The sequence below is a fragment of the Colossoma macropomum genome, unplaced genomic scaffold (assembly GCF_904425465.1).
Source record: "Colossoma macropomum unplaced genomic scaffold, Colossoma_macropomum, whole genome shotgun sequence".
In the NCBI taxonomy this organism is placed as follows: Eukaryota; Metazoa; Chordata; class Actinopteri; order Characiformes; family Serrasalmidae; genus Colossoma; species Colossoma macropomum.
Genome location: NW_023494792.1, coordinates 56,524,213 through 56,543,719, shown reverse-complemented (window position 1 = coordinate 56,543,719; position 19,507 = coordinate 56,524,213). Strand labels below are relative to the sequence as shown.

Sequence of the window (19,507 nt, the reverse complement as noted above, 5' to 3'; positions counted from 1 at the left end):
GTATATTAAATAGATGTATATATGTGTGTGTGTGTGTGTGTGTGAGAGAGAGAGAGAGAGAGTGCAGAAGACTGAAAGAGGGCATGAGAAAAAAAAGACAAGATGAATGACTGAATTAGCGGCGTGTCTCTAGTCTCAGTGCCACAACTAATGGGCTGTTCTGTTATTACATTAGCTTCTAACAGCTAAAGCAAGCATAAGCCATCACTGTCTCCCAAACAAGCGCCCGGTTCCCAGCTATGAGGCCTCTTGCTGGGGTTGACCCTCTTACGTCCCCCACTCAATCGCAACACTCCTTCAGTGCAGGCCTCTCTGACTGCCTATGATATGGACGGTTCGACTAACCCACAAAAACTCTTGCTGACAAATGACCTACACTGTTTATTGAAACTGTCCTGAGCTCATAGCTGTGCTATGGCTCATTTCTCTCTCTCGGTCTCTCTCTCCTCATGTAAATATGATGAGCCCAGAGCTTGGAAGATTGTGTGGAGTTTTGTGGTGGTTGCTGACTCCAACTTGCACAGAGACACACACGACAAGGCAGAGCACTAGTACTAGGAATCAGTCTGTGTGTGTGTGTGTGTGTGCAAGACTTACCAATGCAGGTCTTGCTGTCGGAGTGCAGGGCATATTTCTGGTGACAGCCGCACACTGGTCCCACTTCAGTGTCCTCACAAGTGTGCTGGCAGCCGCCATTTCCATAGTTACACGTCACTGGCAATGCACAACGACTGTGAGGGGGGCTTGAGGCAAACATGCACACACACTCTTACACATACTCACATTCTCTCTCCCTCAAATATGCATATGATTCATAGGCTTCTGTAGATTATAAGAGACAACGAATGAAATAAAGTCTATATGTGTAATACTGTATACATTAAATCACTTCATTTAAGGTACACTCTTAAAAAGATGGTTTTTCAAGGGTTCTTTAGTCAAGAAAAAGGTTATTTATAGAGCCATGAACACTTAAAAAATCATTTGCATGCTGGAAGGGTTCTTTGCATCATGAAATGGTTCTTCAGATTGATGGAGAATGTGTTGTATATGGTTCTATATAGCAGCTTTTTGAAAAGGTTTCTATATAGCATCAAAAAGCGTTCTTCTATTGCTACAAGCTTGACATTGTAACATTAGAAAAATCCTAAAAAGAACTATTTCACCATGCAAGAACCCTTTATTCATGCAAATGGTTCTTTTATTGTTCATGGTTCTATATAGAACCATTTACTTTACTAAAAAGCCTTTGAAGAACCATGTTTATAAAAAGTGTATGATATGCATAACCAAATCATACATTCTGATTGGGCCCTCTTAAAAAAGGGTGGTCCTGCAAGGGTTCTTAAGTAAAGAAAATAGTTTGATATAGAACCATGAACACTAAAAGAACCATTTACATGACTAAAGGGTTCTTGCACCATGAAATGCAAGCTTGACATCGTAACAAAAGAGAAAATATAGAACTATTTCACCATGCACGAACACTTTCAGCATGCAAATGGTTTTTTTGGTGTTCATGGTTCTATATAGAACCATTTTCTTTACTAAAGAGCATGGGTCTGTATAGAACCATAAACACTAAAAGAACCATTTGCACGAAAAAAGGCTTCTTGCACCATTAAATGTTTTTTTCAGATGGAGAATGTGTTGTATATGGTTCTATATACCACCTTTTTAAAAAGGGTTCTATATAGCATCAAAAAGGTTTCTTCTATTGCTCTTCTACTTCTATAAGCTTGACATCATAACAAAAGAGAAACCCTTTTTGGTGCTATATAGAACCATTTCACCTTGCAAGAACACCTTAATCATGCAAATGTTTTTTTGGTGTTCATGGTTCTATATAGAACCATTTTCTTTACTAAAGAGCATGGGTCTGTATAGAACCATGAACACTAAAAGAACCATTTGCATGAATAAAGGGTTCTTGCATCATGAAATGGTTCTTCAGATTCATGCAGAATGTGTTGTATATGGTTCTATATAGCACCTTTTTGAAAAGGGTTCTGTATAGCATCAAAAAGCGTTCTTCTATTGCTACAAGCTGGACATTGTAACAACAGAAGTACCCTTTTGGTGCTATATAGAACCATGTCACCATGCAAGAACCCTTTATTCAAGCAAATGGTTCTTTTAGTGTTCATGGTTCTACGTAGAGCCATTTCCTTTACTAAAGAGCATGGTTCAATAGAGAACCACGAACACTAAAAAAACATTTTCATGAAAAAGGGGTTCTTGCATCATGAAATGGTTCTTTAGATTGATGAAGAATGTGTTGTATGTGGTTCTATATAGCACCTTTTTTGAAAAGGGCTCTATATAGCATCAAAAGGGTTCGTCTATTGCTATAAGCTCGGTGCTATATAGAACAATGTCACCATGTAAGAACCCTTTATTCATGCAATTTGTTCTTTTAGTGATCATGGTTCTATCTAGAACCATTTCTTGAACGTCACTAAAGAACCTTTGAAGAACCATCTTTTTAAAGAGTGTATGATATGCATAACAAACTCCTACATCCTGCTCGGGCCCTTTGCTTGCTTTTGTCTGTAATGTTAGAAAACAGCACTGTCTGTATGACTAAAGCTCCCTGAGAGAGTTCTCCTCTCCTCCAGTCTTCTCAATGGCTTTTCCACCAATAGCACACCCGCTCATAAAACTGCCGTATGCACTGTCACAACTCAAACATTAATTTGTTTTATGTGTCGAATAAATTGTACAGAAATAAACTAACACCGAACACTTCCCAAAACATTCACACACACATGCACACGTAGGATATACCCCTGCTCCTCTTTAATCGAGGATGTTAAAATGTTTCACAATATTTCACTCTTGGAACTTCTGTGGAACATGGTGTGTTGCCAAACTAAGTGTAACTAATAAAAAGCTGATTCTCTCTCTCTCCCCCCAGACTGCTGTCTAGTGGATTGGTTCAGATGGGAGTTCAAGTGTTCATGGAAGGGCCACTGCTCCATGATCTGTTTCACTTTACTTCTTACCCTAATCACCTTTCTCTCTTAGGGCAAAAACACCTGACTCACCCATCAGAACAAAAATCTTACCTTCCTCTAAAAGTCTTATTTTCCTTTGCTTTTATGGGCAGAATCTTTGTATATTACTCCAATTTATTAGACAGATCTTTATAGGCTGGATGCCAATGATTAAAATCTTAATATAATGTTAGGTTTTGTACACAAAAATCACTTTGGCTATGTTCACATTACAGGCCTCATTGCTCAAATCCCATTTTTTGCTCAAATCTGACATGATGGGTCACACTTGTTTAGATAAGTGATGCAAATCTGTCATTAATGTGAACGAACCGGCGTCCTGAAATGACCCGCTTGCACACATCCTACTCTGAATGAATCACGTGTGTCATCAGTAAACAAGCTAACGAGCAGAACGAGCTTCGCTGAGAGGATAAATAACTCTGATCAGCTCTCAGCTTCATTATTAGAGCGAGACGAAGGTGAAAAAGGTGAGATGAGCTGCTTTTCCACTGTTTACAGGCTTTAACTTCTGTTCGGCGCTGCTGCCATGGTAACGCTGAATGATGGCGCACACGCAGTGGAAAAAAAACACATGAATTCCGATCTCAGTGTCACATTAAGATCGCATGGCCACGAATCGGATACGTATCCGATCCAGGACCTCATATGAAAGTGTCTCAGGTCGGATTTGAAAAGATCAGATTTGCGTGTCCACACAGCCCTGAAAACACCAGATCTGAGTCACATTAGGGCGAAAAAAATCAGATTTATGCCACTTCAGACTGGTAATGTGAACGTAGCCTTAATTTCCTCTGGAATTAAAGGGAAATCGACTGCTTTTAATGAAGTAGACATACCTCCAAAAATGCAAAATACAAAACAAAGCAACTATTTGACGTACTAAAGCTAGACCATCTGCACAGGTTTCCAATGTGATTTTAATAGATGTAAGCAAAACAAACAAATTCAGATGATTTCAACTGCACACCTGACTTGGATGGTCTAAAAGATGCTTTGATACTCTGACTGGACTGACATGTGGCCAATGACCACTCACAGTGCAGTAAAATAAGGGAATAATTACCATATAAGTCAAGTTTGGAATAAAATTACCAAATTTTGCCACCAGCATAAAGTAATTAAAGTAATTTCCTTCAACAGGTTTGCATAAAAAAATTGACCTTTGAGGTCTTGTCAAGCGAAATTATCTTAATTTTAGTTGATATATCTTACATTTCTTATTTTACGATGGTTTTGCACTTATAAGATTATGTAGCTTATTTCTAGACACATTTATCTTACTATACTGGCAGACAATTTAGCTTGTTTTAAGCACATATCTTAAAAAAAGCAAAATTATGCCAATATAGTGAGACAATTTTACTTAATAAAGTGACTTAAAACAGGTAAAAAATGTTTGGAAATAAGTTAAATAATCTTAAAATAAGCTTACAACAATCTCAACAGGAGAAATATTGGATATATCGACCAGATTTAAGGTTATTTTACTTGACAACGTACTGTTTTTTGCAGTGTTATGTCCTACTTCTGCTGCAAGTACAGGAGCAAGACTAAATTCTCCCTCCTAACACACCAGCTTGACCCAAAACTCTTTGTTACGAAGGGCAGCAGTTGGCCAGGCCTTGGAAAAGAGTCAGTAAGTATAGAAAGACAGATTTCTACACTGTTAGATGTGAGTTTTGCTGGTGAAGTGGTCAAACTGAGCGGTACGTACATCTGCAGTCCTGCTGGTTCTCCGCCAGTTCGAACCCAGGCCTGCACTCACACGACACACCACCTTTAGGAGTCTCCCTGCAGATGTGAGCGCAGCCATGATCCTTATTCATGCAGTTCATCCCATCTGCAGAAATAGAGGGAGAGAAAGAGGGGGATGTTAATTTACAGCTGAAAGACGTGCACGCTCTCCACTACAAACAATCCTCCAGCAGGCTCCTGGAGATGGACGTGTGATTTTTATGAGAGGTGTAAATTAGCTTAATGTTTCTGCCACAGGGCCCTTTATACACACAAAAAGAACACTGACATTACCACTGACCCGTGGACCCCGACAAAAAAATCCCTCCCCGAACAACAAGTCCAAATACTCCCAACCTTTTGTGTCTGCCCACCCGTTTGTCCCCCTCCTCTCCTTTCTTCTCTATTTTTTCTTTTCCTCCTTCTCTCTGTCTTTACCTCTCCTCTCATTTAAGGTTACCATCACTTCTACAATGTGGGTTTATTGAAATTCAGAAGCAATAAGCAGAGAATCAAAATTCGAATAAAAAAGCCAAATATATACATCACTGCGGTTGGAACAAAACTTTCTATCTCCAAAATGGTAACTTTACAGGAGAAGGAAAAAACATACTTTACTTTTAAAGTAAGTCAATGGAACCAGACTTATTTCTAAGTAATTCGGGGGCATTTCTTTTGGGCCATTCATCATGAAATTTATGGACAATGTAAAGGGCAACAGGCATTTTCAGACTATGCCAAAAACTGAAAAACAACAAAAATTGAGACACAAGGTTTTGTTCCGACAGCAGCGATATACACATTGTTGCTGTCGTAAAATCTCCATTTTTGTTAAGCAGTAAGCGTTTTGCGTTCTTCACTTCAATAAGAGTGAATCCGTCATAACTGTGCAATGTGATTTTGGTGGGCAGTGAACCGCTAACAGCTCAGAGCGTTCGTCGTTAGTTCCACAGCACTGGATGATCTCCGAAATCGCACTGAAAGAGCTGTGAGTGCAGTGACACCCGACATGCTCAATCGAGTATGGGTTGAATTTGACTGTGGTGTTGATGTTGTCTGTACAGCTGGAGGAGGTTCATACTGAGACCTTGTAAAATTACATAATAAACTTTATGCTCAATTAAACCATTTACAGTTCACTGCGTTGTTCTGTAATGATTTACAAGTGAAATAAATCATTTTGAAATCGGATGAATCTTTTTTAATCACGCTGTACACTGAAATAAGCCATGAAAATCAATGAACATTAAACAAAAAAACAATGAAATACTACTTAATCATTCCATGCTGCAAACAGATTTCCCGGTATGTCTACCGGGTTTAAAACTTTTGCCTAATCAGAATGCTGTCGAGGACAAACAAATATACTGTGCACTTTTATAAATTATGTTTCTATTGAGCAGAGTGACTTATGTGACCATTTGTCTGTCCGGAAAAAGGAATGTCTGTCTAACTTTCTCGCTGCTCCACTCTGCAGCACAAATGCTGTAGAATTTCTTGATACAATCCAGAATTCATTGTTCTATCAAATGATGACGAGCTGTCCGGTTCCAATAGCAGCAAAACAGCCCCAAACCATGATACTGCCACCACCATGTTTCAAAGTTGTGATGAGGTTCTTATGCTGGAATGCAGTATCTGGTTTTTGCCAAACATAACAGTTCTCATTTAAGCCATAAAATGTATTTTTGCCTTATCCATGCACATAGCATTATTTTAGTGGTCTTCTGGCTCATCCAGGTGGTCTTTAGGAAACTTTAAACAGGCAGAAATATTCCCCCGGAGAGCTTTCTCTATACTATCATTCCCTAGGTACGATTCTTGTTCAGTGTTTGACTGATAGTGGACTCAAGAGCACCATGACTCTAGCCAGTGTGTGAGAGGCCTGCAGATTCTTAGATGTTAACCTGGATTTCTCTGTGATCTCGCAGAATGTTATGCAGCTTATTCTTGGAGTCATTTCTGCTGCATGGCCACTCATAGGAAGAGTAACAATCATTTCGAATTTCCTTCATGTATAAATTATGTGCTGACAGTGGATCAGTGAAGTCAACACACTTCAGAAATTGTTTTTGGAACCTCTTCCAGCCTAATGAGCAATGGCAAGTGTTTTTCAGAGATCTTTAGAATTTCATTTGATCTCTTTTGACTGAGAAATGGCATGTACTAATAGATGTGTGTGGTAGAGTCCAGACTTTAACAGTGAAAATTCAGGTTGATGTTTTTTTTAAATAGGGTCGGGTCAGCCACACTCACACATGATTGTCATCCCATTGACTGAACCTCCTGACCCTAATTATCACTTATAGCACATTGACAGTTCTAGAGGATTTGCCAACCAAAATATATAATGCTGGATCACTTTGTTCAATTAATGAATAAAAAACTAATCGTTTGTGTTGTCTGTTTTATTAGGTTCTCATTTTCTATTGTTAAGACTTAAATGAGACTTAAAAGACCTGAGCACGTTTATGTAGAAATTTTTTTAGGGATCACAAACTTTCGAACAGCATTGTATATCATTGTGCAAATGTTTTAGGCACCTAAGGACCATATTTACCTCAGTGTATCTTGACAGGAAGTGTGTTTCGGCCCATAAAAGTATATATATTATTAGAATAGATGTAAACACACATAAAACAGTAAAAAGTAACAAGAATTTCGTATTTTGAAAAAAAAAGTAATTGATAACTTGTGAGCTTGTTTGTCCAAAGAAAACCATGTATCTCCATTTTTGATGATTTTTACTTTTCTACATCATTTCAATACACCAACTGTCCTTTACATTGTGTGAAAATTTCATGATTAATGGACCAATAGAAATGCTCTAAAATCACTTGTAAAATCATTTTACATTAACTTACATTGAAAGGTAAGAGTGTTTTTGCCCTCTCCTGTAAAGTCACTATTTTGGAGATACTTGTTTTTCTTTGGGCATCAACGATATATCGCTGTTGTCAGAAGAAAACCTTGTATCTCCAAAATGGTAACTTTACATTAAAAGGAAAAAACCTTCTTTACTTTTAATGTCACTCAGTGGAACCAGATTTTTTCTAAGTCATTTTTGGTCATTATATTGTTCATCATGAAACATTATATGTACATATATATATATATATATATATATATATATATATATATATATATATATATATATATATATATATATATGGTAAAACAACTCCGAAACTAATTCAAACTTTAAACTATGTAAAGACTGCATCGCATGGCTATCTAATACAGCCTCCTTTCTTGGCTGAATAACCACTTTCCTTAAACACAAAATGGCAACATGAAAGAGCTACCTAAGGGAGGTGAAGGGGTGAAGACAGAGAGAGGTACTTGTCTGTCTGTAATGGGCCGTCCTGGTCATCCTAAAGCTCTCGCGACAGACAGACAATGAGCCGGGAATGTGTGTACATAAAAGCAGGTTTCTGTGGTAACGCCGTGGCGTCCTGCATCTCTGCGCTAGGAGCTACGGCTCTTCAGAAGCACAGCTCTCAGGATGTTAGGGGGGTGGCTGCTTTTCTTATGGACAGTGGTGAGGATGCCTTGATGTGCCTAATTATCATGCCTTCACCCTTCAGAGGGCCATTAAGCACTTAGCAGACAAAGAGAACTGCCCTGCTTCACCCCATCAGTGTGTGTGTGTGGCTGTGTGTGTGTGTGTGTGTGTGTGCGTGTGTGTGTGTGTGTGTTCAGTGCTATGTAAAACTATTGTACATTCCTGTACAATAAGAGTGACAGAATAAGACGTTTACTCCACCGACACCCCTAAGCCTGCCAGATCATTTTGTAATCACCTTATTTATAAAGGCCAGATGGCCTCACTACTGCAGAACCAACACGATTTACAAGCCAGATCAAGATTTGATCGAACTTTAACCAGGTGACGTGAACTGGCGCCTGATAGTACTCCACGAGTCCAAACTAAGCACACGGTTTCACGAGCAGATTTATTTGAAGGAGTGAACATGAGGCTAAAATGTCATCTTGGCCCTCTGCTTAAACTGCAGAGAAGTTAAATAAACCGGGAGGAGAGGGGAACGGCGCTCCGCTCTGCTGAATCACCAAACACAGCCATGACCCTCCGTCTCTGTCTAGCGCACGAGGAGGACTCAACAAAAGACAAACTGACTGAGGGAGGATGTGAAGGTTTCACCTTCGAGCTCCACACACGTCACATTCCGTCTGGCCTGTTACATTAACACGTGCCATCCTCAACGGGCTTTAAATGAGTCAAACTCTTTATGATGGCAAGGGGAAGGGAAGGTGAGAGCAACCTAGAAGGGGAGGTTATTAGGTGTGTGGACTCGAGTCATATGACTTGGACTTGAGTCCAACTCGAGTCATGAATTTGATGACTTCGGACTCGACTCAAGAAAATCAAGAAAAACTTGGGAATCGACTTTGACTTCAACACCAGTGACTCAGACTCTGACTCGGACTTGAGGGTCATGACTCGGGGAGACTCGAGATCCAAAGTGGAAGAAATGTGGAGAGTCTGACTGCAGATTGGACTTATTTTTCATGTGAATGGATTCCTGCCATAAACAGAATAAACAGCAACGTCGCCAACTGTCTGTTACTCTGCTTATGCTCAGCTTATTTTATTTCAGAAGACAAGAGAAGCATCAGAGCTCAAGTTCGCCTCCATAAGCTGGAAACAAGCGAAGCTTCAACAGCATCAACGCGCCCAGCTCAGCGCTTAAACTCCATCGTACTGGAGAAAGGCACCAGGCGAACTGACCATTATCCTCATGGTAGCAAAACAAAAGAACCACAGCTCTGTCTGTTTGACCGATTTTAACAGCTTCTGCAGGCAAAAGAAGCACAACATTAACCACAAGGCTGACGTTTTATTTACCAGCTTTGTATTGAAATTTGCTGTTCCATCTTAAATGACCTGAACGTAACTGCTGCATCATTTAAGGTGGAACGGAAAATTCCACTAAGAAGCTGCTGGCAACTTCAGCTTCGTACATTCGCCATCATTTTGCTGTCTTTTCTGTAAACAGTGTTCAGCTCCATCATTTTGGTTTCTGTTGTCGTCTGAATTAAATTAAAACTATCGGTTGTTTTTAATCGACTGGGCTAGTTTTTGCTTTGATCCCACTCACCCAACCAATGTTCCTAAAATCGTCAAAAATTATATATATATATATATGTATATATATATATATATATATATATATATATATTTTTTTTATTAAGTTCAGTAGTACTTTTATATGTAGTGCACCACTCTTTGTGTGTACAGTTTGCCTGTCATGGTTATCTGTGTACCACGGATTTTGTATTTTAGTTGGAAGAATAATAATATTAAAAGTTGAAAAAAGAATAATAACAAAAAATGAATATACAGCCATACACTGTTATGGCCTTAAATTAGCTGAAGAATGCATACTGACTTCTTTAGGAATATTGACTTGGGACTCGATTTGAGACTCACCTGTACTGACTCAGGTCTTGAATCGAGACTCAACTATCTTGACTCGGGACTTGAGTGTGAAGCCCTGAGATCTGCAACTCACCTCTGGAGGTAATAGCAGTGGGAACGAGAGAGCACTGAGGAAGAGTGATCGGGAGGACGAAGCAGAGGGAGCGAGGAAAGTTAATCTGTGTGTGAGGTGAAGTTTGGCGTATGTTTTGACTGCAGATGTCAGAGAGTTCAGGGGTGCTGAAAAGCTGGGGAGCTTGAGAGCCAGTGGCTCTGATAAGAAGTGCAGCCCCACTGCCCCGCTCCAAACATATCACAGCAGTGTTATTCCAGCGCCAGAGAGTGGAAAAGACGGAGTCATTTTCCCCTTCAACTCAAACAATCATCTCCTCCGTCGGCTGGGTTATTGAGCTGAACTGAGGAAGAGACAGAACACTCGTTCATGAACACCAGAACTGAGCGCCAGATGCTCATATGTCTGCGTGTAAATGGGGCTTGAGTGTCATGCGAGTGCATGTTCGTATGTGCCCATAAACCCGCTACTTAAAAGAAGTCTTTCGAATCAGTCATTTAAAAGGCTTAAGGGCAATATAAAACGGAAGCTTCTTTCAAAGCCTCATGTATAACAAATTACACAAGAATTAGACCCAGGCTTACAGCGGCTTTTCTCCGCGCCCATCAAAGAGGCCTGTGCCATCTGAATCTCCACAGATAGACAGAACAGGACAACATGGCGACATAATGTGGGCAATTACAAAGAGACCTCTGCAAATTGCTGTGGTCTTTAAATGAGTGGGGCAGATTTAGAAGCAGATCAAAGTAGTTGTAAGGGGAAAAACAAGATAGCGGTAAACACTTCTAAAATACAAATGACCTGTAGAGAGAGGGATAACGGACATATCATCAGTCATGGCTTTGATGAGGCAGACGAATATTGCTGTAGCAGCTCACCATTTAAATACACTGATGAAAAAAAAACGTAACAATTAATGAAACAATTGATGAAAGTAAGAAATAAAATGAGCCGTTCTGTCTTTATGTAACAAGTGAGCATAGTGCTTGAATATAAAACACACACCCACACACGCGCGCGCACACATCCACACAAAAGACCTCCTTTTTCCCATCCATCCTTTTGTAAATGCCATTTTAATTGAAATCTGTCAGCCTCTCTCTCTCTAAACACACAATGCTATAGGTACTAAGCCATGAATTTCAATGAGGCTCTTTTTTCAGCAGCCGCCATTGATGTCCTTCAACTGAAACCCGTCTTTTCCAATAACCCTCCCCAATCTCTTCTTTAAACACAAACTTTCTCTCTCCCTCTCTGGCTATATTAAGCTCTCTCTCTCTCTCTCAGGCACACACACACACACAGATCCGCACAAACGGTCCCACAAACAGACACAAAAACCTCAAAGTCGACATTCATACGGACTTCCTCTGCGCTTTCCACAACTAGCCCGCTCAACCTTTAGGATGTCAACATAAGTGGACAAATGAGGGTGAGTGTGCATCTGCGTCTTTGCCTTTGCTGTGTCTCTCAGGCTGGGAGTTTACAGAGGCAATGTGACTTTAACGGGGACTCTCTCACCCTCTCTCTCTCTCTCTCTCACACACACACAGTCATACAAGGTTTTCAGACACAAGCCAGCTGCTCGTACTTTAATGAAGAGAACAAGAGACAGATAGCGGAAATGGGAAAGTGTGTCACAGAGAGACAGCAAGCGAAAAAGAAAGAGGCACGACACTTTATGAAGGAGACTAAGGCCCAATCCCATTTCTTATTTTCACCCCTACCCGTTATTTTCGAGTGTCACTTTGCCCCTTGGAACTGAGCTACAATCGGTAGTGACTGAAATCTTGCCCTACGAAATGGGACCCTCAAATGAAAAAGGACATTACTTTTACAGCTAACAACTACTAGCGCTGCTCTGTAGCCGACCCTGCCAGTCTGCAGTGACAGCAGAGGAGGGTAAAGTTCAGCTCCTCACTGCTGGGCTTTAGTTACATTTAGGCCATCATGTGCTTTTAAAGAGGGGAGGATATTTATTTATTACCCCTAATTCTTCAGTGATATGAAGCTGAAGTCATTCACCAGCTTCTTGTTCGAACTTCTCCCGTTCCACCTTAAATGGTGCAGCAGTTACATTCTGGCGCTTCAGGCATCAGAACTGCTGGACTATTTAAGGTGAAACAGGTAATTCAGCTAGCTAGCTACCGAGACATTAGCATAATATTAGCAATTTTTTATGCTTGTTATGAAGAAAAGAGCCATATTACATTGAAACGACATTAAACTAAGATAATACAGTGGTTATTGTATTTTTTAATGGTGAAAATTCTCACATTCATGGGTTTCTTTGGTCGCTCGCTCAGCCATCTTGCCAGTTTTTCTTTTTTCCTCATAACACTCTGTTTGGAGTGTCCCTCTGAAAAACCTCAGTTTGGAGGGCCATGTAGCCCTAACACCTCGCCCTATCCTTCTATCTCAACAAAAATCGGGACACCATACCCCTAGACGTGAACGCGCAAAATGGAAGGCTAAGAGCTAAGTGGTAGGGGCGAGGGGTGAAATGGGACTGGGCCTAAATCAACCCTGAACCTTGCCTTTGCCACACTCAGAATAACAGCCAAAGTTAAGCCATGTGCACCCAGACCAACACACACATGCTAAAAATATTTTAACCTAGAATGAAAAAGAGACCAGTTTTGTTTATCCTGAGCAAAGGACAGACAGAAGCAGCGTAGTGGCCACAGCAGCAGTTTTTCACCCTTAGAGCTAATATTTGAACACAGTATTTATAAATGGAGGAAGACAGTGGTAAAAGTTCTAGTGGCCAATTACCTTCAACACCTCTGCTGTCCATGGTTATGTTTAGTCAAGGTTCTACCACCTACCCTTTCCGACCATAAGCTCCCAAAAAACCTGAGTTTTTCCCCTACGTCACAAGGTTGACGAAATGTTACTCAGTAAGAACTCATTCACTGTGTTATTCATTATATGAATAAAGGGACAGTAGTAACTAACACACACACGCACTAACATACACCAACAGCTCTTCTGGACTATTGACTCACACTAGGAAGCACTTACAAGACATGGTCAGTCTGACTGGCTTAGATAATTCATTTTCTCTCTAATGGCACACACACACACACACACACACACACACACACACACACACACACACACGGCCCAACCTCCAAAAGCTACCACACATGAACTCTGCCCTGAGTGTCAGGATTCCAGAGCCATACCAGGATGTTTGCAGTGGACACAATGTGGACGTTTGAGTGTGTCTGACGTGTTTGGGGGTGTTGTCTTCTGTTTCAGTGAAGAAGCCACCAGTGGCCTAATTAAACATAGCAAGACAGACACTAGACGTGCCAATATTTGATAGTACGGTTTACCTTGATATTTACATCCATACATATTGCATATTGCACTGCCCTGTGTTTATATACTCACACAACTATTAACATATGTTATGGTTTACAGTGTTTAGTGATATTTGTCATGCATCTCATCAGTTAAGACTCTCTGGTGGACTCATTCCCAGAACCCTGACTGAACACCTGACTGTGACGTCACATCAACCCACCTATCGGCGTTCTGAATCTCCAGATTACTGAATCTGTTCACCTGTTCTCTGTATCATATGATCTAGTTAGTTTAGTTTATAAGCCCAGGCGTTAGCTGTATTGGTTGTTTCTAGAGCTACGCTGTTAGAAATAAAGGTTCTGTTCAGGTACATTTTTCAGTCGTCAAGGTACAAACAATGTAAATGTTCGCTCAAAGGTACAACAGTGGTTTTAAGGTCTAGTTGTGAATCTTAAATAAGTTTTTCCAGGTAAAGCTCATATTTGTACCTTTTCATAACCGAATGTTTTAAAACAGAACAATAAAATAAAAAGCCTGGAGACGAGACGGGGTGTGTGGAGTCAGTACAGCTTAGAAAATATCATTTCAGTGGATTATGTTACAGTTATGTTCCCTGAATAAAGATACTGAGACATACTCTTGAGGGTCCCACCCCAGTGACAAGAGGGGTACTGCCCCAGTGACAGTTCACTACCTTTTTTCTGAGAGTGTACTGAGCATTATTTCCCATGTGTTTGTATTGTATTCCATTTCAGTTCTGACCTGTATTCTCTGGTTTTTTTTGACTCTGTCTTCTGGCTGCTCCCTTTTGGATTTGGTCGCTTGCCCCTGTTTGTTATGTTTGTCTATTTTTGTATTCTGTCTTTGCTGGATTTGACCTTTGCCTGTTTTTTGACGACGACATTGGATAATGAACGGTCTAGTAAAGCTTCTTTTGCTCTTTTAGTCCACGAGCGACTGACTGATTCTGTCCCATTACAATATTATAGTTAGTGTTGGAAGCTTTTGTGTAGTTTTCTGTTAAATATTTGTTTCCTGCTTTATTTTCTGACACTGAAAGATGAACTTGTACTTAATGGCCAACTTGGCTGGAAATTGAAGAAAGGACAGGGTAGTTTCTGATGTCTGCACCATAATGCATGATTTCATCCCTAAAATGTATAACCACCAACAAATTATTGCTATTACAGAATGGAATTCTCAACACTACACGGATGTTTGAATGAAGTGTTTTTCATATAATATCAGGACAATGTCGTAAACCTCAACAAAAGCTTAGGTAACTGTTGTGATATTAAATCTTTATATCGACACATGCCTAATAATACATACACACACAAACACACTGCCTTCATCTTTCCCTGGGAACATTAAGGATATACACAGTCAACTCTGTTTATATCAAAGTAAATTTCAATCAGCATTGTGCATGTGTGTGTATGTGTGTGTAAAGAGTGGCTTTACTCTGCTTCCCCACAAACTCCAAATAAATCCACTGGGCTCCTATCACTGCACTCAACTATGTTTGTCCTGTTGTTTGTTTTTCCCTCTCTTCATCCCTCCATCCTTCCCCTCCTGTCCTCCTACAGGGGTCAGAGAACAAGACAGTGAGACAGCAAGAGAGGAGGAGCAGCGAGAGAGATGGAGAGACAGTTTTGTGACTGACCAAATCAGGACATAGAAGAACTAAACTGAACCTTATAAGCAAACAACGGAAACATCCACAAATCCTCACAGAAAACAGCCTCGCTCAAATTTCGGAATCATACAACAGCCTAGGATAATCCGTTTTGGATGCTTTCATATTGTGCATGTTAGAGATGTGAAAAATATAGTGTCACACTAATGGTAACACTTTGTTTGGAGTGGTCCTTTGTAGATGATTAATAAAGTCTTAACAGATTATCAGTAACACACCAACAACATATCAGTGAAGTAGCTGTAGTGAAGCATCTGAATACATTGAAATAAATATCTTGTAGATGTTCTGTTGATACATTACTTACATTAAGTAGATGAATTGTTAATATGTTACTTCCATTAAGCAGAACCTAACCTTAACGACCTCACCAAAACCTAACCTAACCCTAACCTTAACCTCAACCTAAAGCCTAATCCTAACCCTCGTATGTTGTTGACATGTTACTGAGAGTCTGTTGAGTGTTTGTTTCATCTAACAGGGCCCTCAAAATAAAGTGTCACCCTAATATCTAATTTTTAATGTCCTGTTTATGTATAAAAACATGTACATATAAATGTACCCTAAATCAGATGACAGGTTCAGTAATCTCTCTGAGAGGGGTGTATGAATATATTACTCATAAAGGGTGTGTGGGCTTAAAGGTGTTTGTGTGCGCAGTCATGCAGGTTCTACATTTCCACTCTTGTGCTCATAAATCATCAGCCTGCACTGCTCCACCACCGTCTGAACAGCAGCAGCGGCGCCGGTGTAAACCCACGCATTAATGATTTTACCCATCAGAGAAAAAGAGAGAGATGGGCAGCGAGAGAGAGAGAGAGAGAGAGAGAGAGAGAGAGAGAGAGAGAGAGAGAGAGGGAAGGAGAAGGAAAGAGCACAGAGGTGTGTAGAAATGTAGGCATTTATGTCACTTAGGAGAGCTTTGAATGGATAAGACCTATATACATGTTAACACACACACCTATACACATGTTAACTCACACTTACTGATGCAAGTTAAATGGCAGGTAGCATGAGCTGAAGAAGGACCCTCCTGAGGTGACACTATCCCACCCAAATTATCTAACTTTCTTCTCTGAGGGGGTTTGAGCACCTTAAGTTTTCCAGCATCATTCCTACCAACCCACCCCCCTCCAGCATAGATGCTGTTGGTGCTCCCTGGCATTCCTGCCTGTGTGAGCTGCATACTGGCTGTCAGCATGGTGAAAAAATCCAAATTCCCAATTTACAGCCAGCCAACAATTGCCAGGATTTCTGGGGCTGAGCTGAGAGAAGAATTTACAATGATATTATTTTCACAACATGTGGGGACATCTAATGCAATATTTAAAAGCCCTTCAAATGTTCAGGCTCCGATTACAACTCCACGGCCAGCAGAAAACTCATTTTTATTTATTCATATTTAACTTAAGTCTGAAATTTAAGTAACACAGAAGAACCTTGTCAGAACAGATTCACTCAAAGCACCTAAGCCGTGGCTGTTAGATGCACAGTGAGGCGGGAGCATGATAAATGCCACATATTACATCACTGGATCAACTCAGCTTAAGACGAACACCCTAACCTATTCATCATAGACAGCTCTGCTCTCATATCTCAGTAGGTAAAGGGGGTGGGGGGGGCACATGCGGCTAGAGGAGTCATGAATTTGGATCCGGCTGAGTAAGAAAGAGAATGAGAGTGCAGCTTGAGTTTTGTTTTCCCATCAAGAGCCCTGAGTTAGAACCGCAGGACTGCCAATGTTCCAGAAGACCAGTGTAAACATTGCAGCTATGGGCCATGTGGAAAAGAAGCCTGGTTTGTAACTGGCTCAACTAAAGTAGTGAGCCTTCCTGAGAACACTTTCAGACAATATCATACAGAGACAAAGAGAAGGACAAAGCCATTGAATTAGAATTCGAGTTCAGAACCACTGGCCAACTGTGTATGCACACAGAGGAACTGGACCTCCGCATTTTACCCATCCGTGCAGTAAAAGACCCACATGCATGCAGTTGGGGGTAGGGTGCCTTGCTCAACGTCACTTCAGTCATGTCTTGTAAGCTCAGGGGATCGAACCGGCGACCTCCCGGTCACAAGGCTGGTTCCCTAACCTCTAGCGATAGACTAGATTTGATGGTGCAAACAAATGCAACTGAAGGCTAACAGGGATTAGATAGATAGATAGATAGATAGATAGATAGATAGATAGATAGATAGATAGATAGATAGATAGATAGATAGATAGATAGATAGATGGATGGATGGATGGATGGACTGTAAACGCTAACCTATGTTAACAGTTGTGCAATATGACATTTATGACATTTATGGATGCATAAACAAAGTGACAGTGCAATGTGCAATACTATAATACTATTATTTTTATTATTATTGTTGTTGTTGTTGTTGTTGTTGTTGTTGTTGTTGTCATTGTTGTTATTGTTACACCATTACTAGGGCTGTAAAATGACTGCATTATTTTGTATGATTAATCACAGTTAATCACAGACCAAAAGAAATATTTTTACATTTTTTTTTTAAATTAAACCTTGTTTTTCTAAATTTATCATCTAAATTCAGTTCAAACTAGCAGTAGTTTTTAGTTTATGCTCAGCTACTTGGTTTCATTGTTATGTGTCCCATGAAAACATGCAGTATTTTCGCTATAAAGATGTTCCAATGTGTTAAAAATCACAGAACTGACCCTCAGTTTGTGCTGTTGCTAGGATGGACACTGGATAATGCTAGCAAGCTAAGCTGCAAGTCAGCAATATTTATCCTGATCACCTAGCAACCAGAGAAGTCGCAGCCTGCAACCAGAAAGTTGCGGGAAACTTTAGGGACGGAGGGGCGTCAGTGTTGTATTTGGAAGGGAGACACAGTGAGCTTAAAACTCACTCCCGAAAAATTAAAAATAATCATCCTCAGCTGTAAATACAGAGAAAACTGTTTACATTCATTTTCATTTGTAGTTGCACTACTTTTTGTGTCTGTCATGATTATCCATGGTCCATTAGTATTTAGTACATTCTTAAAAAAAAGATGGTTCTTTAAGAGCTCTTTAGTAAAGGAAATGGTTCTATTTAGAACCATGAGTTCTATATAGAACCATTTCATGCTTAAATGGTTCTTTGCATGGTGAAATGGTTCTTCAGAATGATAGAGAATGTGTTGTGTATGATTCTATATAGAATCCTTTTTGAAAATGGTGCTATATAGAACCATATACAACACTTTCTTCATCAATGCGAAGAACTATTTCACCATGCAAAGAACCAATAGCATGAAATGGTTCTATATAGAACTTTGCTTTACTAAAGAAGGTATTAAGATATTATGGTATTAATATATTTTTTTTATCATATACAAATAATTTCCCAAAATGATGTGACGCTGTGCAAAATTTAAATAAAAACAGAATGCAATGATGTACAAATCTAAACCCTATATTTAATTGGAAAAAGTACTAAGACAGCATATCAAATGTTGAAACTGAGAATTTTTTTTTGTTTTCTGAAAAAACATTCTATTTTGAATTTGATGCATCTACACTTCAAAAAAGTTGCGACGGGAGCATGTTTACCACTGTGTTTCATCACCTGTTCTTTTAACACTCTATAAGCATTTGGGAACTGAGGAGACCAATTGCTGCAATTCTGAAAGTGAAATATTTTCCTGTTCTTGCCTGATATAAAATTTCAGCTGCTCAACAGTTTGGGGTCTCCTTTGTCATATTTTTGTTTCATAATGCGCCAAATGTTTTCAGTGGGTGACAGGTCTGGACTGCAGGCAGGCCAGTTTAGCACCTGGACTCTTTTACTATAGAGCCATGCTGTTGTATTACATGCAGAATGTGGTTTGACATTGTCTTGCCTTCCCTGAAAAAGACGTCACCTGGATGGCAGCATATGTTGCTTTACAACATGTATATATCATTCAGCATTAATGGCGCCTTCACAGATCTTCAAGTCACCCATGCCATGTGCACTAATGCACCCCTATACCATCATGAATACTGGCTTTTGAACTCTAAACCCTTTCTGAAACATGTTGCTGGCATCAAATGTAAAATCGGCACATATTTTTCAAAAAACAATAAAATTTCTCAACTTTCAGCAACTGTTATGTTGTGTTTGTACTATTGTACTATATCAAATAAATACAGGATTTAAATGACTTGCACATCATCGCATTCTTTCGTTTACATTTTACACAGCATCTCAGCCTTTTTGGAAATGAGGGCGTAT

General features: G+C 39.8%; 1 protein-coding gene across 2 annotated transcripts in view; it reads right to left on the bottom strand.

Moving 5' to 3' along the window:
• Positions 1 to 19,507, bottom strand: part of scube1 (signal peptide, CUB domain, EGF-like 1) — a 92,296-nt gene that overhangs the window by 45,973 nt on the left and 26,816 nt on the right. For both annotated transcript variants that reach the window (XM_036577639.1, XM_036577640.1), the window contains exons 5-6: positions 4,735 to 4,860; positions 598 to 714 (exon numbers count right to left, since the gene is read on the bottom strand). In XM_036577639.1, the coding sequence (XP_036433532.1) occupies positions 598 to 714; positions 4,735 to 4,860 (243 nt within the window). The remainder of the gene's footprint in view (positions 1 to 597; positions 715 to 4,734; positions 4,861 to 19,507) is intronic.